The 15,465-nt window shown below is 39.1% G+C and overlaps 1 protein-coding gene across 2 annotated transcripts in view; it reads right to left on the bottom strand.

Moving 5' to 3' along the window:
• The window catches only part of ROBO1 (roundabout guidance receptor 1), a 1,505,960-nt gene that overhangs the window by 1,273,115 nt on the left and 217,380 nt on the right, over positions 1–15,465 (bottom strand). For both annotated transcript variants that reach the window (XM_085623024.1, XM_085623023.1), the window contains exon 2: positions 11,956–12,092. In XM_085623024.1, the coding sequence (XP_085479150.1) occupies positions 11,956–12,043 (88 nt within the window). In that variant the 5' untranslated portion in view covers positions 12,044–12,092. The remainder of the gene's footprint in view (positions 1–11,955; positions 12,093–15,465) is intronic.

Genomic DNA, 15,465 nt, shown 5'->3' with positions numbered 1-15,465 from the left:
GATTTGATGAGAAAAATTAAACTAAGACTCAAATAAAAAGCCAATGTTGCAAACAATGGTAGAGAAAGGCAACTGAGTTGGTAGAGAGGTGGTTGTAGGAAGAATGTGACCTACAGATGAAGTAGGAAAAGAGAGAATTTTCTTCTAATTTTGAAAAAATTGATGACCTCCAAGACTTGATAGTGAAACGACAGAGAGAAATTTGAGCCTGAAGAGAAGTAGAGAAAGAACAGAATAAGAAAAGTCAGCATCAAAAGGGAGATTGAATCCAAAAGAAGCTCTAATAGTGGACAAAGGAACACCTGAGAGAGAAAAGGAGGGGGCTCATGACATATGCAGGAGGAATAGCAAAGTGACCAAGGTGGGCAGACCTAAAGCCATGTGGTAGGGAGAAAAAGAGTTTGAGGCATAGGAAGGCAGATGAGAGGGGTGGCAAAGTTGTGGCTGAAGATGCTAAAATATACAAAAACAGAAGGAAAGTAGCCAAAAATGGTTATCAATGTCATGACTTCAATGAGAAACAGTCACTTGCACTGAATAAAAAACAGAGAGAAAGAACAAGTAACAGAGGAGAAAGTAGACAGTTTGGTGAATGAAACAGATGGCGTAGATGATCGGCATTATTAGAGACAACAGAATTAAAGAAAAATTCAATTTTTGACATTGGTTTCGAGCACATTCCCCATGCAGGGCTTGGCAACAAGAAAATATAAAAAAAAATGTTGCACCAACAAGTAAAATGTGATGCAGTGAAGTACATTACAGAAATAATTATTGGGTAAACCTGGGTTGAGGCGTTTTAGTTGAAGGTTTAAGAGGGTTGGGGAGAACAAAAAAAGTAACTATTTGTGTGATCGGATTGGACAGAGCTGCAGAATCTTTGCTTGGGGAAAGAACTGCTGAATATTATTAAGGAAGCAGGGCATTCTCAGTACTAGTAGCAATGATTAAGGCAGTGATATTGCATGATTCACGAGAAATAATTTAGGTTTAGAGACAGCCAATATATTCAAAAAAGGAGTTTAAGAGGGAAAATATACCAGGCCACCCTCCACTCAGTCAATAATGCAAAACAAAAGACCTGGTAATATCAGAGCACTTTTTTGATTACATGGGATTAATAGAAGGGTAATGTGAACATCTATTACACCATCAACAGTAGTTCTTATCATGAACTATCAACAAAATCCCTTGTGCCAAAGAACCTAATATTTAGAAATTACAAGAATTGAAAAAAGCAACCAACCATGTGAAAAATATTCCACCAAGAACATAAACAGTAAAAAGGTGTGAAAAATGAGAAAGCATCTCACGTGCGCAACACCAGAGGAGCTGCTGGCAGGTTCTCGCCAGTTTGCTCACGAGTTTCTCATCATCGATGTCTTTCTCATATAAATAATGATGTGAAAAAAATAATGTGAAAAAAACCCGGGAGGTTTGTTTAGGCAGCCCAAAACCAAAACAAGGAAGGAAAAAGGAAAGACCTGTGTAGTCTTACAGATAAAATTAGGTCTGACCCACGTGTATAGTTCCAATTATTTTATTCCGCTCTATGAGTCATCCCAAGGTTAAAACCACGGTCATGTTATGTAACCACATTTAAGAATGGCCAACATGTTTCATTGCCTACTCATCTTTGCGGCAAATTCATCAGGGCGTCAAGGAACTGCAATCGCTTCCCTGGATTTTATCTATTTGAAAACAAAAATAACTAGTGAGAGCCAAGGGCCCGCATACCAGCTCTCAATTGGTTTAGAGGAGCAGTGCAAGTTGCTCTCCTTGTCCTAGTAAAAAGCACATCCGTTGCTTATGCGTTGCTTATACCTTCATCGTAAGGTTCCTTGGATAACACCGTTAATCATTCCAGGATCCTGGAATGATTAACGGTGTTAAACCAATTGAGAGCTGGTATGACTTGTTACAGACGTTTCAGAACACACACGCGCTGGGAAAAAAGTTTGTGAATCACACTCAAAGTATGAACTTGCAAATCCTTTATGTTCACCTTTGTAATTCATTTCTGGCAGCCAATATTTCATTATGTTTCTATTTCATATCTGAACAGCTGATGGTATTTACGAAGCACATTATAAGGTTCCTAAAGAGTAGAAGCTGATTTTTGCTGAGATATATTTTTAATAAGCCTGACCAATACACTAAAAAGGACGTTACTTAATCTCCCAATCGTATTTATTTTGTGAATACTTTCTGTTTTTTCTTCCGCTTGGAAGTATGGGTGTTTTGTCGATTGTGCACACATCCGGGCAGGTGCCCACTTGGAGATATGGACGTATAGGGCATTAACATGAGTTACCTGGGCTCGGGCACTATTGAGACAGGCAGGATGTTGGATAGTGTAGATGCTTGACGTTTGAACTGTAGAATCTCTCGAAGGCTACAGGGGGTTCTAGACTTCCTGTAATACTACATCCGATTGTATATGCATATAAAATGCACAAGGCTCGGTATGGCTGTAGAAGAAAATCACAAGGTACATTGCGGTCTATACTGATTATTGCACATGAATTGCCTACTTTCCTTCTAACTTTACACAATACTTGTCTGCATTGACACTGAAACAGAATGGATGTGCTGGGTGTAGGCGGATACTACAAAGGTAGAACACAATAAAGAGGGAGAAACATGGCAATGCTTATCCATGTTGACAAAATGTGACAAACTATTGCCGAAATGTATTGTGAAATATTTTGTCACAATACCCAATTACTGAATAACCAAGATCAACATGCTGTTGATCATAACTTGTCCAGACTATCTGAGCTTTTGCAATGGGGTAGCTTGGATGCACCGACAACTTCATGGACAATACACTTAAGAAAAAATATCAGTATATAGAAGGTAAGTTGTGATGTTATTTAAACTACTACTGCAAAAGCATTAAAGAAAGACAAAATATAATTTTAGATCTGGCTAGAGACAGCTTTAATTGTCGGACAATCGCATGTCAACACAACACACAATATGCAGAAAGTGAGTATGGCATACTTCCCTGAAGCCCTGGGCTTCTTTTTCTGAGCCCTCTTTGGATCAGCCCATATCAGTTCACTAATGTTTGCATTTACTAGCTTTATATGTTGCACTGGTGAGAAGGAAAGTAGGTACAGTGAATGCAGTCTCTTATAACGTGACGAGTAAGCCACAGGAAACAATACTTACCCCTCATTGATATGGACAGCCCAAAACCCTCATCGTATGCAAAGGGAAATCCCTTCACATCTATTATGACTGTCACATGAATGCGGCTTTCATCAATGAGGTGACTGCTGTAACAATGCATGGTTTTTGCTTTTTAATCTCCGCAGTCACACATGCTTTGTAGGTTTTACTTTGTGTTACTATGCCCTGTTGGGAGGGAGGTGGACTGCTGTCTCTACTTGAGCAGCTCTCTGCGCTGTATGCTGTGTAAACTGTGGCTTTTCTCTTCTGCCTCCAGCATGGCTTCCTATGGAGCGGTGGTTAGGTGAGGGTGCAAGACAGGCAAATGGAAGGGAATGGTGCTCTGGCATATGGACCCACTGAACATCAGTTTCTACTTTCAATTTGAATGAGGGGAATCAAAAAGGGGCTAGTGTTTGTTCTTCTGGTCCACACAATGTTTCAATACATAATACAGTATGTATATCAAAATGGCTGGAAGGAAGACTCCTACTATCCCCTTTCTATGTCAGTGCCCCAGTCACAATCACTTTGCACCATCCTTTAGGGGGAGGACCCTTGATATTTCTGTCTACTCTACCTCTGGCCCATCAGGGCGTCTGCCCCCCCCCTTGATATTAGTAGGCAATGGCAGAATGAGTTTGGTGTTTTCCTGCTACTCACCTTTGTCAATTACAACTTAAGGTGACAAACATAGTATGCTTCATGAAAGATAGTTCCAATATTGTGACTGCCATATCACAGCAACCTGTTTTTTTTGTGTGTAGTTGTCTATCTGCCAAACGTAGCAGATATTCCTTTCAGGCTCTCCCACTTAACTGTTTGTTTGGAAACAGCCCTTTCACATATGTTGTTGTGTTTCCTTTTAACAGTGTCACCGGAGATTCTCTGACTTCTAACCTGTCATGCGCTCCCTCTCCCATTCATCTAGTCATTCATCCTTCTATGAGTTGATTGTTCAAGCATTAAGGAATGCATTCCAAATTGTATGCACTAACACAACCATTATATTGCCAAGCACATCTCACTCATTGATGCATTAATGCACTCTCACTCACTCACCCACCTACTATTCATTAATTTTAACATCTACCCACTCACCCATACACACACATTGCCTTCCGAGTATCTTTTGATCACCAGTCACTAGAATGAAATACTATATTTATAAAAAATTAGCAATAATACTGTTGTTTGGTATCGGTTTCATTTGTTTCAGTTTTTCTATCCTAGGAATATACAGTTTCTAATCAACAAAACAGCCCATTTTACAAAAGCTGCTTCTTGCAGGAAGAGAAACACTCTTGGGATGCTAGCAAAATTAGCAACATTACTGAAGAGAATTATTGTCCTAATGACCTCCTCAACGAGAGAATGTGTTTTAATTAATGGAATGCCTCATAAAATAAATATCAGGCCTCATTAAAGTGACAATGAAACCAGTTAAATTGCTGAATATTAAATGATGCTTGCCTCCATTGATCCGCTGGAATGAAAACAAATTCTCCCTCCTGACTCATTCCCAAAGAGGGAAGTGCAACGTCTGACTGAGTAAAGTTATCTGTTTGTTTAGGTCGCTGGTTGGCGATGTAAATTACCAAGTGGGGACCAAATCAAGAAGCCATCTGTGTTTCTATTCTGAAACTAAATTGATGGAAGAAACGCATAATGAAAACTGATTTTTCTGCGGATTTTGTGGAGCCCTGAAAAGATGGAAACCAGTGCAGGTAAATGGAGTTTGTTATCATGGAAATAGGTTTGGCCCTGCTGGAGCTCCAAAGGAAATCGGTTTCTGACAGATAAAGTGCTTTAGATGGATTTATAAGGGCATCCCTTTTAATAAACTTCATAAACAAAGATTCACACGCACACTCTCTCTCTCTCTCTCTCTCTGAAAAAGCAAAGCTAGAAGCACGTTATGGTTAGGTGAAAATGTCAGTTGAAACATACCGTTTTACACTAACCACAACAGAAATTCACTAGTTGTAGTAATTTCAGATGTTGCATTAATGTTATCAATGGTGTCATAGAACGTGCTATGAGTTATGTAATATATGAGGCAATTAGCAATGCATGGTGAGGGCGTGAGTTATGGTTACTTTAAGGCACGTGTGAGGTTGGGCACAAACTCACCAATAATTATAATCAAATGTATATTTTTTTTAATTCTCAGACTGCAATGTTTTATACAGTAATTGACACAATATATTTTCAATAAAGCATTTAAAAAAAACATTCAACAGGTCTTTGAGTCTTTTTTCAAACTTTTTTCAGGCCACTATGTGCGTACATAGAATCAACCACAAAGAGTCCCAGTTTTCCAGCTGAAAAGTATCCAGCCCCAGTTCAGAGTGCTTTAAAAACATAAGGCAAGCTCGCCTGGGGTCATGGAATTCATGATGCAGGAGACTTACTATGTTTTTTTAATGTTTGTGTTTTATGTTACTGGGGGGTTTGCATTCCCTACAGCCCTCCACAACATTAAACAATGCTTGGTGGTGCCCCTGCCTCCTCTAGGGCACCACCATGATCCAAACATAGAACTAAAAACCCCGCGTAGGGCATTATGGGGCGCTCCTTGCTTGGAGCAGTGAATAATAAATGAGCCACTCCTGAACGCTCATTTATTATTCTTTTTTTTAATATCCTTTTTTATGGGTGTTCTGGTCCCACCCGGACACTCACATTTTATAACGTTGGAGACATGGGGGGCCCCAAGGGCCCTGTGGCTCCTGCCTGCTCCCCAGCCAGCACCAATACTTGGAGCTAGTGGGCGACAGTCATTATTTTAAAGTGGGTGTCCCAGTGCCCACACAGAGCACCCCCAACATTCCCAAGTTTTGGAGCCATCAGCGGATCCCCAAGGCCCCCTGTGGCCACTGCTGGCTCCCCAGTCAACGGCCATTCTGGCTCTGCCGGCTCCATTGCTTTGCTTCCACCCAGACGGGAGCAGCTCTTTTCTCTCAGGACCAAAGTTGTGTTCCTTGCCTGTGAAACTTCAGGCAGGGAAATAAACTGTGCTGCAGATTACCTGAACTGCAAAAATAATATATATTGCATTTTTGGCTCCACATGGACCAGGGAGGGGTCAAGGAGTGAACAAAACATGTGGGCCTTTTCTTCTGTTTTCTGTGTACTATTAAGTACTAACAAAAAGAAAACACAAATAGAACAATCTCTTGGAGTCCAATGGCAATGGATTTGGATTTTTATGAATATATTAGAGGAAACTGCCTGCTTCAAGTGAACACCAGTAGACAGAGCATGCCACCTGCCTGGATAATGTTAATTTATGATTGCAGTGGCTCTAAATGACATGATTTATTTATTGGGCAACATTTATTTTCACTGCCATGCCATATAAAATATAGTCTTGCCACTTGTAACTCCGTGATAAAGGACACATCTAATAGGCAATTATGCTTGGCTTGCTTCTTAACACATACAGATCCAATGTGTTACGCCTTAAGTAGTGATTCATTTCCATGGTGGTTGCCATCTGGTTTCTAAGTCAGTTACATGCCATATGAAAAGCTATAGAAAGTGAGAAACAACTACACAAAATATACATTAAAACATTGATTATTACTTTGCCCTCTACAGTTCATTCATTCTCTAAATATATAATAGCTGCTGTATTTCCACAAACACAACACCAAAAAGTCATTTAATTAACATATGCCAATTTACCAATGCTGTTTCTATTATGTCAATCATCCACACTAGTGCACGTGGGCAAGATTTTGCACCAATATTCCACACAATATGCTCCACCTGACTCATACCTTATGCTGACATCTGGATTCTATAGTGTGGGTGATTGCTGCTCATCATGTGGGTGCAGCACCCACACTACTTTACACACAAGTTAATGATCAGAAATAGCTTTGTTTCGGAAATTGTTTCATAGAGTAATAAACGGGTCAAAGAAATGCCACACTAGACAAGCAGTGAAATGGCCAAAACTAATATAAATAAATTCCATCCATTATTTTGCATTCAATCTTTGGTCTGCGTTTCAATAACAATTCTATCTGCCCATGTTGACCATGGTAGGTATGTATTAAGTCCTGTAGGGTTCATTAAAAAATTGAAGCTTCTAATGCATCTTAGAGGGAATCCAGAGTTATGCATTGGTCAAAATTAATTACAAAGAAGGCAAAACACAGAACTGATAAAGTTTGTATCTTGTAATATTTTGTCTCAGTCGAGTGTAACAATCAACAAAATAAGGGGCATATCAACAAGGGCTTTATCTCTGCTTTTTTGGCTTTAAAAGCCAAAAAAGGAGAGATAAAACTAGCGCCCTATCAACAACAGGGTGCTAACATGCAAATTTGCATGTTAGCACCCTTTTACTCTACGCTTCCCTTTGCATCTCTAATGAGATGCAAAGGGGGCGTTCCAGAGTAAAATAATAGGAGAAATGTCGCTAAGCGACATTTCTCCTATTATCAAGAATGTCGCTAACCCTGTTAGAGACAAAAAAAGCAGCGCTAACCGCGGTTAACGCTGCTTTTTTACGTCTGGTATTTTTCTGACTTAGCCATGATATCCTATGGAAGGAGGATATCATGGCTAAGTTTGCCTGGCCCTATCAACAAGGTAACGTGAGATTATCGCTGGGTTTCCAGTGATAATCTCACGTTAGCCTGTTAGCGTGAGAATTTTTATCGCTATTGAGATAAGCGTTGCTAATAGCACGCTATCTCAGCGATAAAAATTCACGCTAGCCGGCGATAATTATCCTAGCGCTAAGTGCGCTTAGAGATAATTATCGCCGGTTGTTGTTGATATGCCCCTAAGTGATCATAGTGCAGACGATCCAGTGCACCAATGGTGATTTTATTTACAAAGAACATAGATAAAATACACTGTACACTTCCCAATGGTTGTATGTATTCATGGATAAAATTCATAAAAAGGTTTGCATTTGTCACTGTGGAATCCCTTGAAGTTAAATTACACTTAACAACCAAGAGGGATGGTTTGTCGATGTGTCAGTCCGGCGTGACTGTTAGGGGTCTCGTCAGGATGTAATCATCTGACTACCAGGCACCTGATCCAGTGAGATTTTAAGAATTCTAAAACACAACACAATTATAAGTAGAGAACACAAAAAGTTTAAATGTTACAATGCACTTGATAGATGCAATGATTCATGAAACAGAGACACGTGTAATAGAAGCACCGTAAAAGTGTGCTTTAAAATGTGAGATGAAGAAAAAATATGCAGAGTGATATTAATACATTTAAAAAAAAGTTGCACTATTGATACTTATTCTTGTTAATGGAGTCTATACTAAATGAAGTGGCCTAGTGTCTTAGTGCTTATTACTAATATGTACCAATTAGAAAATCAAAGCAAAAGGGTTTGAACAATGAAGTTTAAACTCGATATTTTACAAAATGATATTAGAGATATTATAGTTTATGTAAACCTTTAAACAATATTAGAAATATATTTTTTGAGAAACATGCATTTATATGACTAATGGGAAAAAGTTGTGGTAGTAGGATATTCCTAATTTTAGCCATTTCTGTGTAATAATATTTGGGAAGTTTATACATTTCTATGTGAATTGATTTAATTTCCTTATACATGAGGTAGAGTTGAAAAGCTGATTTTATTTAACTGTGTGATGCTAATTTAAAGGCCTTCTTTTGGAGATGCCTTTTTTCTGGTGTTGACCTTTTCCCAGATTTAATACAATTGATCGTTCTTTGCAAGTGTAATGTAACTTGTTTGTTCTGTGCACTTCTATCCCCTGACATATTTTCATTTATTTTTCAAATGTTCACAGTGAAATATTTCTGTGGGAATAAATGTTATCTATGACTGTAAGCTGAAACAATGTATTTCTTTTCTAGCAACATTAGGCCTGTCTGGACTTGCAAAGTTTTGATATTCATGACAAGCATAGGAAGTCAGCCCAATGTTTCACTCATTTTAGGTGACATGATGTGCCTATTGCCATTTGATGGTCTTTAGATGGTGGTGTGATGTTACGCCACTAGGACTTTAACACATAATTTATAAAAAAAGAAACCCCAAAGGAGAGGCAGTGGCAAAACCCACATATTTCTCATCTCTCTCTCAACGCACAAACAATTGTTCTCCTGATGCTTTTTGAAGAGCATTACATTGCATTACGGACTTGGATGCCATTCCAGGTTGATGCTACAGTCGACTACAGACTGGGCCTCTATGCCAAACTTTCTTATTTCTTATTCTGACTATGCCATTGGACTCGCCCCTGATGGACTCTAATTGAATCTTTTCCATCCCCTTAGAATCTGAGCTGTTAGTCTACACCTATCCCCTGCCAATTTGGCAGCTGGACACTTTAATTCTGTGACTATTGTTGATTTGAACGCCTGCTTAAATGCTTCACGCTGTTATTAAAACTGTTATATTTTTAACTGAGCTTCTCAAGCAGTTGTTGAGTACGATTAATTTTGCATCTCGACTACTATAACCAATCTATTCTAATTTGTTTGAGTCTTGTTGATTTGTCATTGTTTTGTAGGAAGCATCAGCATGCCCTGACAGAACATCAGGTGTTGCTTCCCTTGCTCTGTGTAGCGACTGCAGAATTATTAGTTTGTATAATTCTTACTTGTTTTAACTTCTTTAGGAGGTTGGCACTTTCAGTTGCTATTTTATACATTTACAGTGTGGGCTCGAGAGTGGTGTATCTAAATCGGATTTCTAACCTGTGAGTTGACTGTCAATTAATGGTCCTCATTGGACAGCTAACAGAGAGTTTTTAAACATACTAATGTCTACCCCTCCAATAAGTGGAGATAGATTCATTAGAGGATCATTTCCTCTGTGGTGAAGTATTTGATTTGGCCATCCAAGGCCAAGGGCCCATTATGGTTAGAGGAGTAATACGAGTGTAGATTAAGTAAGGGGAAAAGATAAAAATAAAAATGTGAAAGTACGCTTCTGCTGGATCACACCCTAATAGTGAGATCACTTGTGTGGCAGAAAGAACTACCAGGTCTTCAACTTATCCCAGTCAAGTATTTCAGTGCCAGGTATATTTTTTAAGAAGCAGCACCAATCCTCTTCATACCCAATGCTGCAAAGCTGGTCCCAAATAGATTTAACCAGTACCAATACTGAGCCAATATTCCACAAATTGTGATTTCAATTTATTGTACAACAGGAACGCAGTGGACCTAATCTCACTTTGTTCTGCGCTATTGAAATGTGGAGATACAGAGTGAACAATGGTTATATTAATCCAGTCTTTGGTCTGGCACCTCCTTTCTTTGGTCTGACCCCAGACAGTAGAGATCTTTTGGAAACCCTTTACTTGAAAAAGTTGGTTTCTTTTGTCATGCTAACCATCATTTTGTAATATCCATCTCACATTCCACATCACATATTGAGTAAAACTATCAGAAACCATTCTTGCTTTGTATGCATTGCTTTTATGAACCCTGTGGATGTGCCCTAGCATTGTAGGATTAGATATTTGAACATAATAAAAATTAAAACAGAATTGTTTGTTATGCTTTTAATTATTCTCACATAGTGAAATAGATCTTTATGGTACATGATCCAATAGTGTAAATTCGTTTTCAAAAGCAGGTAAATCCGGGAACTTCATCTGATGATGCACTTCTGATAAGATGTTGTACTATGATTATTTGCGATTTAATTGATTTAGAAACACACACTCTTCTAAAATACAGGAGACAATATTTACTGCACAATATATCTTTAAACTTAATTTTAGAATTCTGAATTTCGAAAGCGCTCCTAAATATAGTGCCTAGAAATCAACGTTTTCTGTTACACGTAATTACATGGTTAGATATTGTCAAACCTTTCACTGACGCACTGCTGAACATTGTGCAGTACATTGGCCGCACCTAAAAGTCAATATGATAATGTCCAGCTTTTATTTGTATTAAATGTAATAATCTAATTTCTTTCCATACATAGCCCGTAAGCAAATCTTTTTCAGAAGAGCCAGGTAAATTGATTGTTCCACTTCAGGTGTGTTATATGGATGAGATTCGTTCTTAAATGCAGTGCTTCCAATCGATAGGTAAATATAAAAATATCCTAGTCAAACATTGTTGTTATACATTTCTATTGAAAAATAATATTTTTATTAAAATAGAGTGCTAAAATGTAATCAAGGCTTGAACAGCAGAATATTAGTGTACATACTGACTGAAGACGATTATCATTCTGCCACTTAACTGTATAGATATTATCAATGTCCTAGTACAATGCAAAATGTTATCCTAATAAGCAGATGTAAAATTGTGTATTTTAATTTACTGTTCCTGCCAATATTAATCAAATTATTTTTCAAATAATGAAAACGTTCTAACATTGTGAAACAATGACGCCTTATGAGACAAATGAAACCCTAAGTGCCCTAAGCACATAACACAGTAATCATGAATCAAGGGCATTTAACAGGCTGTGATTTAAATGGGCCATCCGGTGAAAGATGCCACTATACCACTCAAAACCCAAGCAGGCGTCATTAAACAAAGCAGCATTCTAGATTGTATATTGTTGGTGAATGTTAGAGAGGCAAGTCTGGGTAAAGAGTAATGCTTTTATCTCTACACAGGATGACCCATTTAATAATTTCCAAGCATTCAGGTCATCAAACAAGCAGCATCCGTAGTCAAGCCAGTTATACTAACAATCACAGCAACAACTGACAGGGTACAATTCCGATTTATTGAAGCAACAAACACCTTAAGAACTTAAACACGTCCACCTATTATGGTGGCTCCTACCTGGGATAAGATGACCAAGTAACTGATGCAAACTGCACAGGCTGAAAGCAGCAGCTACGATAAAAGAAGAAAAACTGTTCCATTTCATGTTGCGTCCTTCCTTGCATTACACCAATTCTTTAGAATATTGATGTTTTCTGAAAAGCAAACAGAGAAATTGTGAGATAAGCAGGCAGATCGCTATCAATAACGATAGCAAATAGGTATACAATTACAGTAATATTGATTCGCATTATCTTCCCTAAAGGCTTCCTCCCCTCTTAGAATGTCCACAGACATGCACAGAGTTCAAGCTTTATTTCAACTCTAGATTAGTGATAGAAAACATACTCTGTGTTAATAATATCAAAAATTACAATTTGTTGTGGAATATGTGTGTATGAAAAGTGATCTTAGCACGGCCAATAAAGATAGTGATGAAGTAGCCCTTATAGTTCTTATCTTACCACACTGTCTGTTTTGAATTTTATAAATAATCTGAGGTGCTAAACAACCTGGGAGTAGTCAGCTAAAGGTCACAGTTCACTACGGAGGAGTAGCAATTCAAATCATCTGAAAAGATTAAGCTAATTAATTTGTTTATGCTCATATTTATTATTCATTATTTAAGCGTCAACATGCTGTTGGAGGCTTTCTCAGGAAACTTTACTTGAAGAACAAAATTTTACAATGATAAAACTCTGTACAATACTTGTCAATCACTATGGGCCTACTTTAGAATTTAGCGATGGTTGCCAAACTGATGAAAAAGAGAAGTTTCCACCTTCAGCATCCTGTAGCAGCCTGCCTGCCTGAATAACAATGCCAATATGATAGTGGGTAGGGCAATATTTGCCAAAACTGCTTCCAGTGACATGCTGGAGCACATTTGATGAAAATATGCAATGTCAACCAGTAGGCCATGTCATGGCAGCCGATTGACATTTTTTTGAGAAACAAATAACTAAGTCGAAATTTCTTTCTGAAAAATAAAACCTTGATGTCCAGATAAGGTTGGTCTTTTCCTCCAATGCATGGGGCACATTGATGCTTTATATCTACTTGTGGTAACCATGTCTTTCATAGCAGACTTAGGCTAGAAAAAAGCTGTGTCAGATGATCTTTAACTTTTTTGTAGCTGGTTACCAATAGCAATGTTTTTGACAGAGGACCTGACCTCAGGTTCACCACATGAAACTATGTAACTTAGATGGAGAAAGCAAAGGTTGGATCATCAGAAATCCACCTATATTCATCATATTTCCCAATACCTCCCACCGCTAAGTGAGATCCTATTCCTCTTGAAAGAACAAATGCAATCCAGCATAGCAATTAAAGAGGGGTTTCATTTGAGTTGGATGATAATATACAATTCTCTGATAGGTGGAGGACGTCAAATTGTGAAGATATCCAACACAAGCTTTTCTCCAGTCTATAGAGGTTTTGTGGTGAGATGAATTCTACTATTTGATTCTCCTTTAAATTTAGTACTATTTTTTTAATTTTACTGTCGATTAGCAGGTAGAGGGATCCAGTTTAAAGTGGGCACCCTTCCCTTAGAGGCTTCCTCCGAAAGAGTTTTTATTGGTTGAGAAAGTGAAAAGCAAAGATGTTGGATTTGATGAACATGATACCCAGGGTAAATTATTGGTGTGAGTAATTGGGTAATTAGTTGAGGTGGTTGTAAACGCTTCTCAAGCAATAACCACAATCCTTGTCAGGGTGAACCACAAAAGTGATTAAATTAACCTGTGTTTATCCCTCTGGTAGCTTGGCACAAAAGTGGTCATGCAATGTGTTAAGTATTTGTGCAGCACACAAACAGTAATTAAATGAAAACACAAAACAAGAAAAATCCCAAACCAATTTAGAAAAAACAGGTTGTGATTAAATAATTAAGACCGAAAAAACTAAATTCCAATCACTAGAACAGGGGAATAATGAATTATAAAAGTCTAGATAAGGTGCAAAGCGCCAACTGAGGGTATCTGGTTACATTGGACCAGGACACTCACAAATTCACGCTGACTGCAAAGAGCACAGGCCAGGCAGAGGGACAATTTTGGCCTGCTCAGAGTTGTGCATTATATCCTTGGTGCTAGGCCTGCATGGCTCTCCTTTGCGATGTTTCACGTCGTCTGGTGTTGGTTCCAATGAGGCTGTACCATGTGGCTTTGTAGGGCTTAGTGTCGCTCGGTGTTGATTTCGATGACATTTTCAGCTGTGCAGCACGGCTTTGCCATTCTTGGTGTGGGTTGGGGTAAGTTCCGATGAAACTTGCAGCTGTGCAGTGAGGCTTTGCGTGACTTGATGTCACTTGTCGTCGGTTCAGATGAAGCGTGCAGCTGTGTGGCATGGATTTGCGGGGCTTCCCATTGCTGTGCACTGGATTTGATGGAACCATCAGTTAGGCCAGGAGGAGTCCTCTCTGATCGCAGGCAAAGGTCCAGGATCTGGGGAGCAGTGTTTGGGGATCAGGAGTTCACTCCAGCAGAGGCCCGCATGTTAGTTGCAGGGTGGTCTCTAAAGCTTGTTGTGTCCCTGTGGCTCTGAATAGGAGGTCAGTTAGCTCACCCTTGCAGTGATTCTGCCAGTCCTGGGTTCAAGCAGATGGTTCCCTCTCCTTCAAGCAGCATGGCTGTCCTCAAGCAGTAGGGCAGTCCTCTGAAGAACAAGCCAGGCCTCAAGCAGAAGGGCAGTCCTGTTTTAGCAACTGGGCAATCCTATGAGAAACAGGTGAGGCATCAAGCAGCAGGACAGTCCTCTTAAATACAAGGTAGTTTCTATGGAAGTCTCCCATAGGTCCAATACTGTACTGAAGAGTAGGTCTGAGGGTCCAATACTTATTACTGATGCCTTTGAAGTAGAAGAATCATTTAGCCACCACTTGCCCCCCCACATCAGGTTCTGAAAATGTCCTTGCTTCCACTGCCCAAGAGGTCTGGGGTGGTAATAGGCTGGTGTCAAGTTATTTCTCGGTGTGCTGGAGGCAGCCATTTTGAAATGTAAGTGGGGCAGGGAATAGCTCTGTTCCTCCTATCCCGGCAGGATCACCCATCCTGTCAACAACTAGTCTCCCACTGTCTCACTGTATGGAGGAATACACAAAGGCCAACTGCCAACTATACCCAGTCATGTAACCCAGGACACGGGCTGCAGGCACCAAATAGTTAGGACAAGAAAAGGCAAACCTTCTAAAAATGGCCTTTTCAGAATTGTGACTTAAAATCTGACTTTACAGTTATAGCGGAATTTAAAATAGAAGTCTTCTGAAACCAACCATGACATCTGTTCCTAATCAGCACTTATTAAGCGTAATTAGGTAACCCAAAGGTATACTACGGGAGATGTAGGCCTCACAGTAGTGAAAAATAAATTTATGAGTTTTTCACTGCCAGGGCATGTAAAACTTAAAAACATGTCAAATCTTTTCAGTACAATGTACCCTGCCCTATGGTCTGTTTCGGCCTACCTTCGTGGTGACTTTCATGTATTAAAAATGGAGGTTTAGGCCTGGCAAAAGGTTTATTT

The sequence above is a fragment of the Triturus cristatus genome, chromosome 8 (assembly GCF_964204655.1).
Source record: "Triturus cristatus chromosome 8, aTriCri1.1, whole genome shotgun sequence".
NCBI lineage: Eukaryota > Metazoa > Chordata > Amphibia > Caudata > Salamandridae > Triturus > Triturus cristatus.
This window is presented reverse-complemented; position numbering and strand designations above follow the sequence as displayed.